We start from the raw sequence: 22470 nt of genomic DNA on the forward strand, positions 1-22470 counted from the left end.
ATAAACCTGCCTAGAAACATAACTATAATTTGTCATCCACTCGACATGGCAAAATAACGCATGAATATTAGACACTGATTATCATATCCCAATGGGGAAATTGCTAACAATTGGACTTTTCCATTATTAAGTCAAGCGTATTGTCACTGTTTATAGTGCATGATTCACTTCTCCTTAGCCAAGGTTTCGAAAAAACATACTGTACTTTTAAACAAAAGAGAGGTTAAGGCTCACTTAGAGGTTCAATGACATACTATCATATGAAACAAATAATAAACAACAAAATGGAGGTGACTTACTTCAAAAATAAAGAGGATGGAGTCCAGCTCCTCCCGTTGAGATTTGTTCCCTGAAAGAGAAATGCCAGTTTAGCTCAAGAAACAAAACAATTCACTTTTGATGAGTAAAAAAATATGAACACTGGCTCTAGCTAGCATTTGTTGGACAAAAGCAAATAAATATTAGCAAAGAAGTGATGGGAGTAGATAACCTTTCCATAATTGGTCATTGGGCTGAGTAAACCAACTAATTATCTATATAAATAAAAGAGAGGTTTTGTCTATACATTGGTCAGAACTCACTCTTTCAATATTATGTTTCATACCAAAAAAAAAAAAAAAAACTGGCTCAACAGAATTTAATGAAACTTTGGCACTTAGATATTTGCCTGAATTTAAACATGCGCCATAAATGAAATCAAAATGTTGAGTAGAAGTGAAGTTATGAGGAGTTATGTGCCTAATTACGTCACAGTATCTAGCACTTTTTTTTTTTTTGCAATTTAGCCCCGTCTCCCTCAAAGTGGCATGGCTTTACGCATCACCCAACATTTAATGCGATAGTTTACTGTGCATAGACAGAGGAGGTAATGCCCCCCACAAGCCGCCACAATTCACAAGAAACAGAACCAAAGGCGTGACAAAGGATGGCTTACTTTAAAAAAAGGAAGTAGACTAGGAAAATTGAACTTTCAAACATAATTGGACAGCATCTTCCTGCTTGAAGTTTTAAACCAGTTTGTTTCATATGTTCGGAAACTGTGGCGCAGTAATGTGAACACACTCAGTAATGTAAAGCACCACTAAGCGACAAAAACATGGGTCGTTAGAGAAAACATATCCACAGCAATTTAAGATGAGGGCATATAAAATACCCAAATTTAAAGCCCAGTGCTATAAGCTAAAACAGCCTCCTGCAAGTGAATTGCTGCCCTACATAATCAATTAAAAAATTTTATCCATATAAATTTAAAAGTTTTTTTTCTGTACATTGGCCAGAATTTGGTCTTTCAATTATATCTTTATTTAAAGATATAATTGAGGAGGAACTGGAGGAACCGACACCACTGGAGGAACCGACACCAGTCTCAGAAAATTGTGTCTGTATTTCTGTCTGTACGCATGCATGTCCATCCTATTATCAAACAGTGAGTGTTGACAAAAGAAGTACAACTAAGCATAAACAAGATGTAAGATACTCAACCTTACAAAATTTTATTTCCTTGCGTTAAAGGGGTCATACAGGCCTACATGCACTTTTTTAAGCTGTTTGGACTGAACTGTGTGTTAGGAGAGTGTGTACACAACCACTCTACGATGATAAAGAGCCGCCCAGTGATTTTCTTTTCATTTATTAAAATAACATGCCCCTTCTGAAATCAGGCCAATCTCAAATGCCTTGCAATGTGACGCCACACCAAAAGAGGCCGCTCCTACACTAGTAGATTGACATCGGTGTTTTAGCAAAGACCCGCCCCGAGTGAGAAGAAGCTGTCGGCCATTGTTTTTCGCCGCTGGAGCAAAATGTCGCCTAAGCGAGCGTGGTGTACAGTTGTTGGGTGTAACAGCAGTCGTCATTCACTACCGACATCTGAGCCGCTGAGGACGCAGTGGCTGAATTTTGTTTTTGAAGCTAACGTCCCCGCCGATCTACCTAAATGCGTTCATGTTTGCGCTAATCATTTTTCACCAGACTGCTTTATAAACGCGGGTCAATATAAAGCAGGTTTTGCTACGAAGCTGCTCCTGAAAAATGGATCTGTACTAACGCTTCGTGTTCCTGCTTCATCTTCACCAGGCTTGTGAGTGTAATTTCTTTTTCTATGAATCTTTGCAGATCGCCTTTTCTAATAACCATAATGAATGCGGAGTGTAAGTTAACTTACACTCTCATAGAACATGGTTATGGCTTCTTCTCTATGTACATCCGTCTCTCTATAATTCCTAATCGCCCGTTTATAATAAACAAAGCATTAAGGTGATTGTCTAGTTGCAAACTGTGTACGTAGTCGGAAAACTATATTATGCTTACCTTTGGAACGTTAGATGGTTTATAACGATGTCTGTCGAAGATTAAGAAGTCATGTAAACACATCAGTAAACACATCGCGTCCATATCTCTCTCAGTAAGCTTCTCCGCTTTTGTTGTTGTTGCTCGCGGCAGCGTAACAGCCCGTTAATTCATGCCCATGCAGTGATGAGAAAGACAAATCGAGTCGATGCATGTCCATTCTTTTAATTTCTGCGTTGTCAGGTGATATTACAAACTTCCGCGTAGGTTCCGTACTTAAATCAAACCAAAAACTACTGAAGAAAACAGGCTCAGGCTCTATATTCCAGCGTTTTCCAGTTTGGACTGCATTACCCACGAAGCACTGCGTTGTGGGCAATGCTTTGTGGGTAATGCAGTCCAAAGCATTGCCCACACTGGGCTACACTCCCGTGGCTATACCCCACGTGTGTTGTGAAGACACGCCCCACAGAACTTGGGGGGGCGGGCTCAGCAGGAATCATAAGCATTTAAAGGAGCATGTACTGAAACAGGGTGCTGAGAACAGAGCTAGTTTTTACCAGTTAAAAGTAGTGTTTTTTTTTTTTACACAACCATTGAGAATTTTTAATTAAATATATTACAAACTTTTCATTAGGACCCTAAAGATCATATTAACACTTAATGAAAAATGTGTCTGGATGACCCCTTTAATAAGTTCTGCCGTACAGAAAGACAGGCAGACATGTATGTTGGCTTCAGCCGGAAATAATAATGTCACTGATTTCATAAAAGCTGATTACCTTACTTTTAGCTTTAACCTTTTAATTATTTCTACAAACTCTTTTCCTGTCAATGACGAGTACTTTTGCTAGACCATGGGTCTTGGTTGTTATACAGTTTCCCTCTCTGCACACAGACCATGAGGTTTGTCACCCGGAACGCAAGTACTCTGTAAGTAGTCAGGGCCAAATTCCACAACCCAAAAAAAAAATGCATTTCAAAGTTCAGCTGAGGCTCATATGAAGTCCCACTGAGCTAGTTGAAATTGGTATCTTTCAACATCTAGTGCATGTACAACAAACACACAAACCACCAATTTTGTTTTCTGTTTAGTCATACGGCTAGTTCCAGTTAGCCATACACAACCGTGTTAGCATGCACAGATATTGGCATTATACTCAGGCATGCTTCTGCTACAGAGCAGTCGTTTGGGTGCACAGAAAACACATAAAACAATTTATATTGATTGCTATTTGTTATAATCGATTGCTTAAAAGGCACAGGAAATCAACTGATCATGGACTAGAATCTATGGTTGTTCTATCGATTTATTAAAGTATAATTTTTAATGCACACAATTCTGGAAAAGCGATTGGTCAGAAGGTGTTGGTTCATTGACACAGTCCCTGGCTAGCAAATTCACTTATAGTATAGTGAACGTCCCACCTATTATAAAACTAATAATAAATGAACAAATTTATGTTATTTAACAAAGAATGACATGTTGATGATCCCTGTAAGGAGACCAATTATTTAACATTTATGAAAGCTGTCTTGATGACATTCTGGATTCTTACTGTAATAAAACAACAACTACTGTAGCTGTTTTTCTTAATCAGACTCATGAGGAAGCTATTTTAAGAACCAGGAATGAACTTATTTGCATGGATGTTCTACACAGTACATGTAACTGTTTTAATGATTTACTAATTGTAAGCACTGACACATTGCAATGGTGCAAGACGAATAAATAAAACATTTAGGGAAATAAATCAACTTCACCAGGTTGTGTTGTAAAAATCGCTCACTAGCATGCTAACATCCTCACCAACATACTATGTTCACTCAGATTTCTAAAATGTAACATTACATTATATCTATATATGCTGCTTGAAAGAAGAAAGGAAAGAACGTATTTTCGTTTAAGTGGACAATATTTCTATAATTAATATAATTAGAGATTTTAATTTGACCGTTCACATGAACGCTGATCTGAGCTGATTTGCATTTATGTGTTTAAAGCATTTGATCAAAATTCCCCTAATGACATATACAAAGCAGTTTTGTCCGGTGTGAAGTGTTCAATCTGATGAAAATATATCAGAAAAAGACGACTTACTATTTTTCTCCAACTTTGAGGTTAGGTTTGAGTTTGCATCTTTTTTAATTATTCCCGCCTCCTGCATTATAACTGGTTATAACAACTCAGTTTCACCTATGATTGGTTAGATGCTTTACTACCTACTGCCAATTTCCTGTGTGCCCATTGCTCAACCAGTGGCCCAGTGTATGAAAGTAAACACAGTGAAGAGACAGTTGGTCTTACAGGAGTTTGCTGACCAGGAATGGGGAAAATCTTTCAAATCACTGAATGTTAACACAATGTGGGGCAAACATGCAGAAATTATTTATTCTGACAGAAGAGAAATGTTCGAAACAAGTTATTACATGGCTAAGATTTGCCTATTTAAAGGATAATCAAAAATGTACACAACCACTCTCATTCTGATTAATAATTCATTCCGATCAGACCAGATCAGGTCAGACTGCAGCCTTATTCTGATTGGGCTCTTATTCAGACTATTGGTGGAATGATAGGGCCCATGGAAACAGCTGGAATACTTTATTCCTGAACTTTGAAATCAATGCTATGACAACACTGTCTCATTACCTGAAAGATTCACTTAGTTCTGTGACAAAAAACAATGACTCGAAAAACAAAAGTATTACCGTTAAATAAGGGAACGCATGGCGCCCGGCTAGGCTGAGCATATTTCCTGACAGTTATGTCATAAGTAAGCTCTTGCCAACAGTGAGAGTATGAGTATTAATAATTTAACAGCTTACAGTGGTAATGTTTAATGCCTGCTTGTCATTTAGTGTGATCAGCAGACTGTTGCAAACAATAGAGTACACTATCCAGGGCAGTTCATGCATTAAACAATACATGGATTTCAGATGCTTTGTAAATGTTTGTTTTAATACAACATTTACAGCATAATGATTTTTCAGCATACAATCCCTGGGCATTTTATTAGGAATACTTGGAACACCTACTTATTCACGCAATTATCTAAATAATAATAAAAAATAATAATAATAAGTAAAAAATTATCTCATGTGGCACCATTGTAATGTATAAAATCATGCAGAAACTGGAAAGCAGATTCAGGTAATATTCACATCAACCATCAGAATGGGGAAAAACACATTGATTGCCTGATTGTTGATGCCTTGTGAGCTGGTCTGTGTATTTATATAATTGCTAATCATCTTGGGTTTTTACGCACAACAGTCTCTGGAGTTTACTCAGAATGATGCTTATAATGAGCTGCAGTTCTGCAAATGGAAACACCTTGTTCAGTAGAGAGGTCAGTGGAGAACAGCCAGACTGTTTGACCAGTCAAAAAGAAAACAGTAACTCAGATAACCACTTCGTATTCCTGTGATAATGTCAGAATGCCTGTTGAACCCTAAGGCGGAAGGGCTTAAACGGTGGAAAACCAAATTAGGTTCCATGTCTCTTAGCCAAGATCTGAAAGTTGACACAGGCTCATCAAAGCTGTACAGCAGACCTGGTCTGACGAATCTTAATCTCTGCTGAAGCAGATGGTCAGAATTTAGCACCAACAGCATGAATCCATGGCCCTAACCTGCCCTGTGTCAACAATCCAGGCTGGTGGAGATGGTGTAATGCTGTCAGGAATGTTTTATTGGCACACTTCAGATTTGTTAAATAGTAATAAACCATAACTTGAATGCTAGACCCTGAAACTGCTGTGTTGTTGCTGATTATGTGCATCCCTTCTTGTCTAAAACTTTCCCATCTTTAATGGCCATTTCCACATATAATCTATAATAAAGATAACGTGCCGTGTCACAAAAAAGTCTCCTAATAATTTTTAATAAGTCTCCTATAATAATTTCATAAACATGACACAGAGATTTTCAGTCAAAGAATCTAAGTCTAGTAGAACAGCTCTGAGATGTGGTAGAACAGGAGACTCACAGCATGACGAACCTTCTGTTATTGTGTGATGCAGTCATATCAACATGAAGAAAAAATGTGAGGTTGTTTTGACAGCAAAGACAGGCCCTACCTGGTGCTAGTCTATTGTTTCTAATAAAGGTCTCTGTGAGTGTATACTTCAGTTGACATTTTAAACATTACGTTCCTTTTGTCTTATTTGTTTCATTTTTGTACTGTACTGTATTTTCAGAATGGCAGAAACATCAGACGGTTCAGACGGCTAAATTGATGCTCCGGATCAGATACGAGCTTCACAGGTCTGTAACACGATGCTAAAGTGCGTACTAAATACTTCACATCTAAATGCAACATGCAGCAAAGACTGTGAAGCTCTTAACAGCACAAAAGACACATTCAAAAGATGTTAGCACAAGACTTACCTTTTTGCTTCAAGGAACTTTCCAGTGTAACAAAATTTTCATAGAAGATAAAATAAATCTGCGAGCAGTTGGTCTCGAAAAAAGTCTTCAGCTCTTGTCTTTCAGAAATATCTGTGGACAGACAAAAGAGCATTTGGTCATGCAGACAGTCACACATCAGAGAACTTTAAATCCATTTCACAATGATTGTCACTAAGCAGCTTTATAGAAATATGGATATAAGTTCATGTGTGTTTCTAATGAGCAAGCCTAAGGAAACATAGCAAAGAAAAGAATCCTGAGACGACATGAGGAAGAAACCTTGAGTGAAACCAGACTCTGGAAATCCATCCTTTTAAAGTGGACACCAGACAGGGACATTATGAGTCCTTCCTCTTCTACAGTTCTATACTACAGATTAATACAGCGCTATGTGTTTTGAAAAGATCATGAGACACATCAGGGCGATTTAAAACAAATTCTTTCTTTCTTTCTTTCTTTAGATATCTAAAGAAGACTAAAAGATACTGTATCTTTAGTTTTAAATTAAAAACTGTAATAATAAAGTGACGTTATCCGCTCACTCACTTACTTACTCAATTATTGTCTATACTGCTTTATCCTGTAGAGGCCCGAAGCCTATCCCAGGTGACTTGAGGTCCACAGACATATACACACTCATTCACACACTATGTGCAATTATCCTGTTTCCACCAAGTAACAGGAGAACATGTAAACATGCACACAGCTAATAACTGTACACAATCATTCCAGGCTGTGATCCTGATACTAAGCCCGGAAAACCCTGAGTAAAGAATGGTTAAGCCTAAAGATAAAAGTGCTACAATGATAACATATGATAAAGTCTGTTACAAAAAAAGTTACAAAATAAATTGTTCCCTTACATCTTTGCACAGCAATATTATAAAAATTGGTATTAATAAAATGTAATGTGATTAGAAAAGTGGTAAGAAAAAATATACTGTATCCAAAACAATGGTTATCAATGTAGGGATTATTTAACCTCAGCCATGAAGTCTGTGGTTTACTGTATTATTGTTGTTGTTGTTATTGATATTATTATGCCACAGTGGTGGAAATCACAAACTGAAACTACAGCATTTGCTGTTTACTGTGCTTGATCTCTTTGTAAAACAAGGGTTTAAAATGAATCACAGAAATGTTGTCTGAGCATGTACAGTACACAATGGACAATGTTGTACAGCCTGCTCTTCTGAATCTGAACAGAGTGACGAGATCTGGATCTGCGAGCAGGACACAACCCAACATGGGTGTGAACTTTAACTGCCTAAATGTTTAACAGGACAAAGCTTGAAGACTGTAAAACCCAAGGACATTTGTGAGTACTTCTTTCGTCCGCTGCTCCAACAGGCTTCAGTAAATCTCTGTGACCGCGATGACATAATCACGCTACTGCAGAGCCGTAACTGACGAGTATGTTTACAAAACTAAGAGACCATCCATAAAGCAAGGAAAAAATTATGTACGCTTTGCTTTACTTTGTGAAAGATTCAGGATTGCATGCTGCTTAAATTGGCCGCTATAACGACAGCTACAGCTATAGCTGGTAGAATACAGCACAACATAAAAGGCAATACATTTTTATTCCCTCTTGGAGAGAGGTGTGGTTGAAACAGTAGATACAATACTATACTCAAGAGTACTTGTTCACGCCAGTCGATCTGCGAATGCCTATTTCCATGTTTGCATCACCCCAGAATGCAGACGCTTTGTGAAATTTGCCTTTCAAGGACTGACTTCCCCATTCAGTTTCACTTTACTTGGATCTACGATTCAACCACAATCTGTCAGACTTTTTTTTAAACCACATTTTACTGTGTTAGGAGCAACAGCGGTGTATTCTAGGAGACTGTCATTGTCGAGCGCATGTGTTTAGCCATAAAATGAATGGACAATAAGAGCGTGTCCAAATTAGGAGATCATCTGAGGAAGTGTACAGTACCTGTAGTGTGAACCTATACATGTGCTGACTACTAACATTGCAATTTATCACTTTCTCACTTTCCTGCATTAGGAAATTAACGGCTGCAACCAGGCTGTCGGGGTAATTAGTATCCAAACATAAATAGCAAAGATAAATATTTTACTGTCCATGTTCTCTCATTAATTTCTTACTGTTACATTTATCTCTCTTCCTCAATTTCAATTATTCCTTTCCATCTTCTTCTTATTTTCTTTCTTGCTCTCTTTTTTGTCTCCAACATCCTCCCTCTCCTCGTCTCGTTGCCATCTTATTCTCTATTCCCTCTTTCCCTTTCCTCTCTCATCATACAATCCGTCTATCTCCTTTCACACTCTCTCTCTCTCTCTTTTAAGATCTCTCCTTTTATATAATAATAATAATAATAATAATAATAATACCTGTATTTAAAAAAAACTTAGATTTTTAAGTTTTACTTTTCTTTTAAAAAAACATTTAATTGCTTTATTTATTTTCATTCATTTCTTTTATACACAAAATCTAATACCACAATTCAGGCACACCCACAAAAAAATCATCATATTGTCAATGTGTTACACACACTGTTATTATTACATTTACATTTTATAAAACTGTAATAAGAGCATGCATGTGTTGGATTCTCCTCCACAAAGCCTAAGAGATTACTCAGGACTCCAGAAATACTAGCCAAATGATGCATCAGCTCTGGCCTGATTTCCAGTAGCGGCAGGGAATGAGGGGGCACGGCAAATAATTATGAGAAATAGATCTGATGGCTGAAATATTCGACTGACATCTCACCCCCATCAGCCTTCAGCAGACACCCACTGGATAAAAGACTATGATATAAAACCAGAACGCTGTTTCTGGGCTCCAAAAATTGAGAAGCTAAAACATCTATTTTTAGATTTGCATTTAATGACAATGTGCATAATTTTGATCTTTCCCTTTCCTAACTAGAAGCATCTCTGCCCTGTACAGCCAGTCATTCAGCACCTGCATATGAAAGTCACCTTTAAAACTATTCCACATCCGACACCTTAATCACTAAACTAATGCTGAAGGCTTGTGACTTCAGCTGATTTATCACAATGACCTAAGCTGATAAGTGCAACAAGAGAGGACATTGACTTTATAAGCTGACTACAGACTCAAGACATCAATGAAACCGCTGAACACAAGGCACGCGGACTTGCAGAGAGTGTTCGATTTCTTCGTGAGAAATATGTTGACTCCAGCAGCAGGGAAAGAGGAAGTGGAAGATATGAATTGTATATACAAGAAGAAAGTAGAACTGGCAGTGATGCCTCCATCGTTAAACATTCGATTTAGAAAGAGCCTTTTAGTGTGCTGATATTAACTCACGTGATGCTGAACGTATGCTGCAGGATTTTAGACTCACAGAACATTTCTACATTAGATTTTAAGCAGATTTGAGTCGATGCTGGTGGAACTGTGTTCCCCCATTGATACAATCCAGACACAATGCCAGCTCGGAATCAACATGGCTGCTCTTTAAAACAGAAGGCATATTTCATGAATACCAGCTACTGTATTAACAAAGTCAATTAACTGGAACAAAGAGGTGCAGCAGAAACAGGGGTGACGGTGTGAAGCAAAAACTGTGTGCAAATGATTAGTATAATAGATACATACTGTAATAATACATATTTTGCATTTCTACAAGGAGTGTTCAAGTCAACTTGGGACTCGAAATTTCCCATGAGTGAAGGCATAAAACCGTTTGACATTTATAGAGGACTCTGAGCACAAATCGGCGATGAGACTCTTGGCTACAGTAAAACATTTAAATAGTGCAACATTGTAAAGAAAACAATACATTTGTGAAAAGCGATTCTCCTGATCCTTGATAATCAATTGATAACTTGTTGCCAACTTGTGAAAGAGGCATATCTATCTGTGGGAACTGTACACACAATCACTCACACACACCACTGGCAAGTCTCAGGAACTCTGGGCTGGGAGTTACTGCCAGACCCCTGTACAGTCCTGACCTCGCCTCAAGCAAATTTCCACATGTTTGTGCCATTAAGGGAGTTCCTGGGAGGACATCATCACAGCTTCAGCATCCCCTGCAGCAGACCCTGGATGAGATGACAGTTTATATCATTTACTCTAATAGTTAAATTAGTGAGGTTTGCAGGTACATGTGCAACGCACAGCTGCAATTTCAGTAGTATGTCTGACCCACAAGTTTTCTCATTTATGGCATCTGGCAGACTTACACAGAGTAAGCAATGGCCTTGCTCAAGAGCCCAACACTAACACTAGTTTACATCATTTCCAGTAATCAGATTTTTTTTCATGTTACTAATAAAAGCAATACTGTTTGTGCTACATTGGAATAAAGGAAACTTAAATCATGGGGGGAAAATAACATTTCACTTCAATGTCACAATACAAATAAAGCAACTACATGGATTCTGTGCTGCTTACAAAATGTAAAAACCAAGTAAATATGGACAGGATATTTTGTAAAATATTTTGCCCGAAAACATTACAATGCGCATTAGAAATATTTTTTTCAATTGCGACAAAAATCGAAAGGAGAAATCGTGATGGAAATCAGCAGGGATCACCCAGTACGATATTATCACGATAGTTAGACTGCAATTTAATCTACATTGCAATTTTATATGCATCCAGATTTTTAAAATATCCCTATTCTATGTAATTTTTTTAGACTTTAAACAAAAAGCAGTTTATTTTTCCATACCACACAGGATGTTGTGCTGTCTGCCAAGGTATAAATAGTTTAGAGTTCACCACCAACATGATGATAGAGGAACTGGAAAATATTACCACCATAAATACAAACATCTAATATATAAATAAAAAAAATGTGAAAAAATCTACTACTTTTACATTTGCTACAAAAAATAACTGAATTGAACTAAATAATTTTAAGGGCAATCTGTTCTACTATTACAGCATTACTGCATGATGGGTTTTCTTATGAATGTGTTGCTTGTTATTTAGGACACGTGTATCAGGCAGGTAACAGATTTCAAAACAGTCAAGTGGGTCATTTCATGTAAAATCCACTAATCGATCACACTAGATGAGTAACTTATAGTTTGGACAATTTAATATTTACATGTCCTGTGTTTATCGTTGTTTTGTATTGTTTTTTTACTTTTCTGTAATTATTACTTTATTGTCTCGTTGCACTTAACAGCAAAGTTCCAGAAGAATCGTATTTCATTCGTGACACACATGAATGTAATAAAAAGACAAATGAAACGTCATGACAATAAGACTTGACTGATGACATTTCAGGTAAGTAACAAGTGTGAGTGTTAAGTGTCAATGCAGAAGGAACGGATCGGATTTGCATTTTCTCCTTGAAAACAATACCACCACTGTCATGCCTTGGCTAATTAGTGGAATAATGTACCACACACACAAACACAAACACACAGACTTTCAGCTTTCTAATCAGCATTCTGCAGGTGTAAAAGAGGAAAGTTAGGACGGTCTGCTCTGCTAGTCATCACTGTGGCACGGGAAACAGAGCTGGACAGATCACTGGCCTCTAGGCGTAGCTATTCTGTTTTTTTTTATTTTAGTTTTTTTTTTATAAAAAACTGGCAGAAACACATGTTCAACAACCTGAAAAAGACTAAATGAAATGCAGAGCGTGGTGTGAATGTCTCTCCTCCCACAGTTGTTGACTTTTCCACCACAGGCTGCATCCACAAAGGTCACCAGAACTGTGGATGACCATACACACAAACAAAACATTCATTCTTGAACTACTTACTTAAAAGTCTACTGGCGCATAAATAACAATTACCACAGGTTGGACGATCTTATACTCCATTATGCACTGGCAAAATTGGGGATGAAAGCAAACATTGCTACGCATCGACGCACTCAATGGAAGTCAACGTTTTACGTAATCCACGCACTAGTTATGTGTAGTCCTGTTTTTAAAATGTAGCATGTTGGTCCTGGGGAATGTTGTTTTATTTCACCGTGTACTTTATTATCAGCTGTATATGACAGAAATTACAACAATAGCCACTCGACTTCCCTTTAACACCCACAAAACAAAAAATTTTCAAAGTTTTCTTTTGGTATGATTGTATTTTAATCTCAGAGTTCTGCTACAAAAGTCTGCAAGACATCTTAATGCTGTTATTATTGCATAATGTAATCATTCTGAAGCCCACTGCCTGCGTTACCACAAACAAGTCAACCAAGCCAATCAGGTCAACTGTGGAAAGATTTAACTAGTCAGATTCAATCATGCACAGACAATCTTAACATAATCATCTACTCATAGCACATGAGTAGTCTTTTCAGACTCATAAGAACTTGCTTTCTGGCTCAGAACAACATTCTATATTTTGTCACATTTTGTACTGATGGCTGAGGTGTCAAACCTCCCTTCACAAATCATAGCACGGAGAGCATAAGGAGGAGCTGCTTTCCCTTAACCTTCAGAGGCCCGATCCCTTCAGGAGACAGGATGAGTTTCTGGGAGGGAAATAGTTTGTCTCTACGATAAAGAAAAACCTCTTACAAACATGCTCACATCTTCCCCAAAATAAAATAAAAAAAACATTCACAAATCCTGTTTTTACCCTATAATATGTTTTGCTGTTGTTTAAAACTGAATTATATTTCCAAATGTTTTTTTTTTAAAGAACATTTAAGTGTGTACTAGTGTTATTCTGTATCACGGCACAATTTCTGGCAATATTAACCAACTTGTGGAACATTATCCTAAGCAGATTGAATCAACCACTAATATTGTTCAAACTCCACTATAAAGTTAATCTCTAGTGGTTAGTAACACAACACGCAAACATCAATTCGAAACAGTAGAAGCTAAACTCAAACTCTCAAAAAGCCTCTGGAACACAGCAAAAAAATTTTTTTATATTTTCCACCTTAAAGGCGGAAGATATTTCAGCTGATTTGCAAATCAGAGGGTGAATTTCATTTTAACTGTTAACTGGGAAACAGGCCTGATCACCCTACACCACTCCCTTTCCTGCTTAAACTCTGTTCATATCCCGAGCAATAACAAAAGGTATCATCATAATGAAAGCATCAGATACGACACTCCTTATGGCTTCTGAATGCCATCTAACCGGTACTGCACCACCTCCTAGCTTAAAATAATGGGCCTGATTGTATCACGTCTGGAAAGAAACGAGTGGTACAGATAGTCAAAGTTCTCTTTACAAGCAATTTCACACAACTGTACATATGCTCAAGGTTTCACAAATGTAAATATCATTGTCTTGCATGTCACAACAGACATTCTGATAATTATCAAAAAACATGATCGTGAAGTGCCTGCTTTTCCAAATAAGAGAGCATTTGGAGATTTTTGGACTTTGATTTCTGCATGAGGTCTACAGAAAAGGTGTTTGTAAAAGCAGAGCTACAAAACAACACAGAACCTGCAGGGCTCATAAATTACACTAGATTATTTTTAATACTGTAAGCCCAAATGTGCACTGACCATAAACAAAGAATGGAAAACAACAACAACAACAAAATGTCCACTCAGGTATAAAACCCCTAATGGCTGCTAGCCACCTCGCCTTTAACAGCAAGCACAATGTCTTAACAGCGAGCACTAGCATTAGAGTGGGAAGTCTCGTGGCACTCTTTAAATTAGCTGGCTGATTGATTGATTGATTGATTGATTGATTGATTGATTGATTGATTGACTGATTCCAGGGATCAGACAGCAATAAACAGAGTAGAAATGTGCACCATCAGCTATATATACACTACCATACTACATGATGAGGATTTTTCCATCACTAAGGGACCTTTCACACTTTCCTGAACTGCGCATGAAAATGTCATACTGTACAATCGGGCAGTTGACCACAGGAGAAGCGCTAAAAGAGGAAACAAGTGCCGATCTTTTTCGCTTATAACAAGTTTTGATAGTAAATTAACCGTTTTTTTTTTCGGGAATCATTGGTTTGGCTTTAAGAAAATACAGCAGGAAGAAAGACGCCAGTCAAGAAAAAAGGTAAATTCAGTTAAGCTGTTTGGAAACAATTTCAAGGGGCTCTCAAGGAGGCTGATGAAGAACAAAACTGTAGCACAGTCACTGATTGAGGGCTTTCTTGATAATGCAACCACCTTCTCATCTGGCTCTCTTTCTGTAAGAAATAGCAGATGACATCACATTTTTCCCAGCAAAAGACATTTGCCTAATACACTGTTAGCAATCAGAGGTTTAAGTAAGGGGTAAACACTTTAGATAAGCGTTACAAAAGACTAAAATGGTCTGCTGCTAACGTCTTGTTGCCGGACACAACAGTGCACCTTCAGCGGTCTTGTGGAGTCGATGTGTAGGCTGTTTTGGCAGCAGCAGGTGATTTTATTGTTATGGCTGATTGGTGTGTGCGTGTGTTTTATATTTTATGTTTTACTTGCTATTAAGTTGTTGTATTTCAGGTTTGATAAATGCATATCACATAGTCAATGAATAATCGTTTTTAATAATCGTGATCTCAATGTTGACCCAAATAATCATGATTATAATTTTTGCCATAATCAACCAGCCCTAGTTTGTAGTTAGACTGTAGTAGTAATTTGCAGGAATTCAGCATATTTTCTTTAAGCCATATGATGATCCACCTACTGTACAAATACCTCGGGTACTGCTGTAATGTTTTTTAACCAATGTTACAAATCTTCAAGCAAGCTCAAAAATTCTTTGGATAGATGTGAACTCAGACAAACTCTGGGAAAAGATCCTAAGATCACCCTATATTTTTCTACAATCTCCTGATCATGTGAACCATTAAATTCTGGAATTTGGGAAACGCCACCAAGTACATTTACATTTAGGCATTTGGCAGACGCTCTTATTCAGAGCGACTTACGTTTTTATCTCATTATACATCTGAGCAGTTGAGGGTTAAGGGCCTTGCTCAAGGGCCCAACAGTGGCAACTTGGTGTTTGTGGGGTTTGAACCTGGGATCTTCCGAACCGTAGTCCAATGCCTTAACCACTGAGCTACCCCTGGCCCAAGTAAGGCCCTCATCAACTTTGAGCAGACATGGCTAATTTAATGAAAAGGTCTTTTATTTGAATAAAAACGTTTCACCAACTCCAAAGCAAGATAAGTAAAAACCATGTATACATCTAATAGTAGAAATATTTTTACACACACACGCAAAATAAAAATAAAATGAAACATGTGATAGAGCCCCTACTCTTTTAACAGGACATTTGGTCATTTTCATCAGTAAGCCAGACATTCAAATGAAAATGCAAATGGAATGGAAACATACAGATTTGTAGATAGACTGTCAGGAACCAGGTGACCAAACCTGCACAACATTTACACTGATATATATTGAAAAAAAAATTACACGGAAAACAAGAATTTCCAGAAGGTTTCTATTAAACAAAATGCACCCGAATTTATGACATCGCAATCGATATTTCACTCAAGTATTTGACAAACATCACGTTTTTAGAAATTATAATAAGTGACGACAGAATGTGTGAGGATGATGATAAATAACAGTTTTGAAAACCACTTCTTGATTATTATAACACCTCGCCTAACTCACAATAACGCAATTATCTTTTCCCCATAATGAAGTTTGTGTAAGTAATCTGGAGACACTTTAAAACCTGGTTTAAGCTGTATAATGAGAAAATCTTTATCTACGACTCAATGCATGATGTAGATGAAAATCACATTACGAAAGTGCTCACACTGTGAGAACGCCACACGGTGTAGCTGCTCATGCTGAGCGCCTGGACAAAGTTAAATGTCAATACCATTAATAATTACCTCAGTCTGAAAACTGTTACAAGCAGGCAGTGAGCGTGCAGCGAGTCCTACCTGAGCAATTTTTACGCACTAAAACTTTACAGAGGACAAAGATCAAGAACCTGAAGCAGCACACTGTAGCTGCTGCTCAATTAGGGACACACGTTTCATTTGGACATTCAACTTAGCGATTCAGGATTCGAGCTGCATGTTGACTTTCCTGTAACTGTCTTGAATCAGACTAGGATAAAGAAAAACATGTCAGCAAATGACGTCAACTCAATAAGGCTTTGCTTTTAAATGAGTTAATAGTGTAAACAGTATATACTGTACTAATATTTTTGCTATAGGGCAATCAGCATACCGCTATACCCTTTCATCTGTCCATCCATCCATAAATTATCTATACTGCTTATGCTTGTGGATAGTGGTAAGGGGCTGAAGCCTATACAAGGGAATTTAAGACACAAGATGGGGTACACCCTGGATGAGCCAGACCATCCCCGAGGACAGACACACACACACACACACACACACACACACACACAATCAAACACTACCAGCAATCTAAAAGCGACAGTCACACATGTCTTTGGACTGTTAGAGTAAACTGGAGTACCCAGAGGAAAACCACCCAGCACAACCCGCGATGAGATTCAACCCTATAGCTTCCAAATGAACATGCTAACCCCTAAGCCACCATGCAAGGAAATAAATATGCATCACTTTTGACTGGCTGGACAGTTGTTACCAAAGAGTTAAACATGAGAGACAGAGATGCCTGTGTGTTGCCTCTGTGTAGCTTGTACAGATGTCAAAAATCGTCTAACTTGAACGCGATTATAGAATTAACATTTCTAAATTTTCTGCTCAACAAAAGTATAAACAGAAAAATAAGAACTATTACACCTAAAAGAAAAAAAAAAAAAAAAACTGAACTACTATCTCAGGTCCGGGACTGGAACAAGTATTGTCAGTTGTAAAAAATAAAAAAGGTAATCTAGTCTAAAACTACCTCCAGGACATGCCACATGCAGGGGTCCTGTTTCAGCTCGGATTGACTTTTTGGCTACAATTACTTAAAGCTGGCTTTATTAATATTTAAGCTCTTGGGCATCTTCATAAGATCCAGTGACATTTGCTCTGATTATAATTATATTACCTGACCTGCTCTGCATTTAACACTGAGTACATTACTATGATTAAAACTTAAAAATATACCAATAGAGCAGCGCTTTCCTCCGAAATCTCCTCCAAAGTCTAAGATAAGTTTCACATTCTCAGTTCTCTAACATTAACCAACTTAACAGGGAAGCCTTGCCATGTAGATGCGAAGATTAGACAAGTGATTTATTTATTTTTTTTATAAAGATGAGATAAGCTACATTATAAAATTTACTCTTTGCTAAGCATTACTGCAGACTCAACTAAAAACCCACAATCCAGTAAAATCGATCCAGTATCGAAATTGCTGATATTACTACACTATCCTTCTTGTTGCATTGCATCAACACCCAGCTTAAGGTTAGAAAAATATCCAAAAGGTGGCGCTATAACATGCTGTAACGGGGAACACACATGCACTTACTTAGTGCTGCACAGTTAATCGCATAAAAATCTAAATTGCGATATGGACCTGTGCAATTATTTAAACGTAAAAGGCTCCAATTTATTACAAATACAGTGAAACCTCGGTTTGCAGGTGTTCTGCAAGATGAGCAAAGATGTTTAATAAATTTTAATAAAATCATCTTTTATTTTGTGTCTGAATGCGTGTGTGTACAGCACGTGTGTAATGCAAAAGCAAGTGTCATTAGAGAGGTTAAAAATCTATTTTCTCTCTATGTATCAGCCTGCTCTTTGTGTCTGTGTGCGTGCACGTCATTGGACATCGTGCCACACACACCCACACACACCCACACACACCCACACACACCCACACACACCCACACACACCCATTCTATTTGGTTTACTAGTGTTTTGAAATATGAGCCGCTTCTGGAACAAATTATACATAATACATATTGTTGTTTAAATTGCAATCACAATGTGTGTCAAATAGACAATTTTTTTCTTTTTAATTGTGCAGCCCCAAATTATTTTTTTATGCTTTTATATTTTTTTATTTAATTACTTTTATGTTTCATTAAAAGTCAAAAAAAGAGTTTGTTGGGTTATGTAACTATCAAATTATTCTTATGTAGTAGGAGGCCATATATGATGCTTAAAGAACCCTGGAAACAGTTACTGTCCACAAAAGGAATCAGTCATGTAATCTGTCATGTAATCAGTCAGGTGCTGCAGAAAATTTTTCTTTTAGACATCTGTATCATCAAAACAGAATTTTGCAATCACTGAATCCCATCTGTTAGTCAATTATTATAAGTTTTAAAAATGGTAAATCATGATCAGGAAAAACTCTGCACTGTACAGGCCTATATGAAATAAATCTTACTGTATATTCTTAACCAATGTTTTAATTCAGAAACAAATGATTGATATTAACCATCATCAACGCAATAACATATACTATAAAGCATAACAAACTAAAAAGGTTAATGTAAATAATCTCACGAGTTATTAGAGCATTAATCCAACAGCTCGAACAAATACTGGAGCGCAGCAAATAAAAAATTGCAACAGACGTGATTTACACATTTGTGCAGCAGGCTCTTCCACTGGTAACTGTAATTCAAGATAGCAATCTTTATCGCTTATCCCTTCAAGCATTATTAAAAATTCCATGGAAGTATGAAGACGGACTCAACACATTACACCCTGGCATATTGAAAGTCTAAAGCAGGCAATAACAACAGCGACAATCAGCACCACAACAACACCACAGTCTTAATGACTGCAAAGTCACAGATTGGCTTTAACTGATGGCGATAATGTAATGTGTCATTCAAATAAGTAACACTAAGCAACACTAGGCTTTTGATACTGACTCAGAATCTGGCACCGTTCACACTACTACACAGTTTAATTCTCTGACATATGAAATTCTACGACAGTTTGAGCAAACATGTTTATTGGACACTACTCTCTCTCTCCCACAGTGCCACAAACACCATATGATTAATTTGTGATAAAGTCAAAATCTCACAGAACGGCGCGCAAACACACATACACACACACTTTTTTACTGGTTTTGCACAAAATCAATCTATCCGTATTAACAATTCTCTCTATGAGTTTTGTGGTACTTGAGGAAGGATTTTCAGTCAAATTAAAAAGGCAGAATTGTCATTAATCCCAACAAAAGCAATATGGGCGTACAATAAAATTCAAAAACACCGCCCAGCTGTACAGTGGAAGCAAAATGTTCTGTTCACTATTGTCCTTGTCCCCATAACAGGAGGGTGAGGTAAAGACAGTCTGTGTGTGATCAGGTGCTCCAGTAATTACCAAACACAGGCAAGCCTATCCAAGCTTGAAATGCATGCACATACAGTACACACACACACACACACACATACACACACACACACATACATACATACACACACACATACATACATACACACATACATACATACACACACACACCATCTACCAAGCTTAAACTGACTTCCTTTAAAGGTGGAAACAAACTCTACCACATGGTTCTGTGTACCCATCTTAATCATTATAACTAGCATTAAATAATCATAACTGCAAAAAAGCCAGACATAATACTCTAATTCAGACTGTAAACATGTAAAAAAAAAAAACAGCAATACAAAGTTCAAGGAAGTAAATGGCATGTAAATGAAGAAAGAAAAGAAAAAGGGAAAGGAGGTCTCAACATCCAACACCCCATCACTCATCCTCACTTCCTATCTGTACAGGAAGCAGCCAGTGGGAGGAAATCCTCAGTATTATGAAAGTGCAGCACCGTGGTGCAAGAGCGAAATTTAGGCCCTAAAAGGTTAAACAGACCTCCAGCCTTATCTTGCGTGATGCATGTGGACAAAAACATCAGAGAGGGAAATTATGGCTGTGGAGCGATCTGTAAGCGCTGATTACTGGTCTTGACATTGAGCCGATAGTGAAGTCAGCAGAACACACACTGATACGACAGGCACAAAGCCTCCAAACGAAACTGCTTCAAAGTTTGAAAATAATGTACACACAGTAACTAAAATTACATGATAAAAGACAAAAATGCATGTAAACTGTTGTGTCTTACAAGAGCCACAGTATTCATGACCTACAGCACAGTTGTGTCGTTTTGCTTGGCTGCAACGAGTAATCAACTTTCATGTGAAAAAGTTACTGAGAAGTAATTTTATCTTCAATACACTAATTCAGTGTGGAATAAGCACACAATGAAAAACTGAAAATATTATAATTAAAAAAAGAGGAATAGCACAACTGACTTTTCTGTTATATACAGAGGTATAACAACACAATTTGTTGTGGTTCTTTTTCCACTTGTACCTCAACAATCTGACAAGAATTACAATTTACAATTCATTAGCAAATGTCGAATTATTCTTTTTAACTGTTTATATTTGACATTAGATGTGGTTAGCAGTTTCATTATTTCAGCTATAATAAAGTCATTTGCTCAGCAGACTCTCATTCATTTCCTTCCTGATGTAATGCTGGATTCAATTAACTCATAACCTCTGACTAGGAAAAAACAAAGAAAGCAAAGAAATGCATAATTCTGTCTCAGGACCTGAGTCAAGCAAGTGAAAATGCAAATCAACATGTCTGCTCAGAGCATCAGCAGCAAAAAAAAAACAAAAAAAAAAAAAAAAAAAAACGCAGCGCTCTGTATTTCAGAGGAACAGTTTGGGGACAGTTCAGCTTTTTTCCCTACTTTATAGCTGAAACACACAGAAAATGACATAATTCCAAGCGCCGACTTTACATTTCTAATGAAAAAACAAATGCCTCATATAAATAGAAAGGGGAAAAAATGCAGCTTGTGTTAATGACTGACAAAGTGGAAAGTGTAAACTCCTCTTTCTTGAAGACTCTTGTGTCAGGAGACGTAATAAACTATACAAAGCTCTGCCCCCTGAGACTCCTTGCATACATGTTAAATAAAGATTTCCTCATGGAAAGTTTCTCTAGATCAATGATAGTATACAGTTCTTTGTTAAAGCACAAGGTCTCGCCTGGGAAATACAACTGCACTGAAATATGCAATAACAGTTTCTAATAAACATAATCTGACTGAATGTGACTTGAATACTTCCCCATAAGTCCCTATAACATAAGCCTGACCTGAGACTTAAACAATGAATATTTTCTTGAAAGAAACATGCAAAGATACCCATGCAAAGCTAGCCAAATTGTTTCAGGTGCTTTCAACCAACAGAGCTCAAAATTCACTGGCTTGCTGCGCAAAAACTGAAAAGTAGAACTATGATTTCTATATTATTGATAAAGCAAATATGCAAAAAATGGCCTGAATAAGCATTATTCTGAAGGTAGAATTGTGTGCGTCAACCAAACCAAATATATGTTTTGGCTGACAAACACAAAATTGTACCTTCCAGCCCTATTCGCTTTTATATTATCATTTCAAACTGAAATTTATTATAATCTTGAATATTTCAACTCCTTTCACCACACGTGTCATTTCTATAGGCAGTATGTGTTAACACCGAAATGCCAAACAGCATGTGGTTTGACGCCACAAAGTTTTTATCAGTAAAAAACTTGCTCATGTTACTGAAGTTTAGACTGATAAGGCATTCTCTTTCTAAGAGCAGTTTTTGAACCACTTTAAAAACCTTGTTTAAACACAGAAAATTATATCACGAGTAAAGTGCAGAACAATGCATCATCAAACTACTTTCTGACACCAAGAAAATCTACACTGTTTAACATGACCTAATTGCCTATCTTTAGTAACATCTAGTATATTGCATCAGTGTTTACTGAAGGTATGTATGGATTTGACAAGATAGACGAAAATATGTGCTGGAGCATGTCAAAAGCAAAAAAATAAGCTGTAAATAGGTGCTTTTGTCACTTGCAGACGTCGATCCTGCTAAAGCCATAGGCATCTTCCCTCTCCCCCAAGCAAGCAGCAG

At 37.2% G+C, this 22470-nt stretch overlaps 1 protein-coding gene across 5 annotated transcripts in view; it reads right to left on the reverse strand.

Annotated features, from left to right (window-relative positions):
• ralgapa2 (Ral GTPase activating protein catalytic subunit alpha 2) overlaps positions 1-22470 on the reverse strand; it is a 109688-nt gene that overhangs the window by 85831 nt on the left and 1387 nt on the right. For all 5 annotated transcript variants that reach the window (XM_053509303.1, XM_053509302.1, XM_053509300.1 and 2 more), the window contains exons 2-3: positions 6682-6792; positions 300-349 (exon numbers count right to left, since the gene is read on the reverse strand). In XM_053509303.1, the coding sequence (XP_053365278.1) occupies positions 300-349; positions 6682-6792 (161 nt within the window). The remainder of the gene's footprint in view (positions 1-299; positions 350-6681; positions 6793-22470) is intronic.

Source organism: Clarias gariepinus, chromosome 13 (genome assembly GCF_024256425.1).
Source record: "Clarias gariepinus isolate MV-2021 ecotype Netherlands chromosome 13, CGAR_prim_01v2, whole genome shotgun sequence".
NCBI classification, from domain to species: Eukaryota; Metazoa; Chordata; class Actinopteri; order Siluriformes; family Clariidae; genus Clarias; species Clarias gariepinus.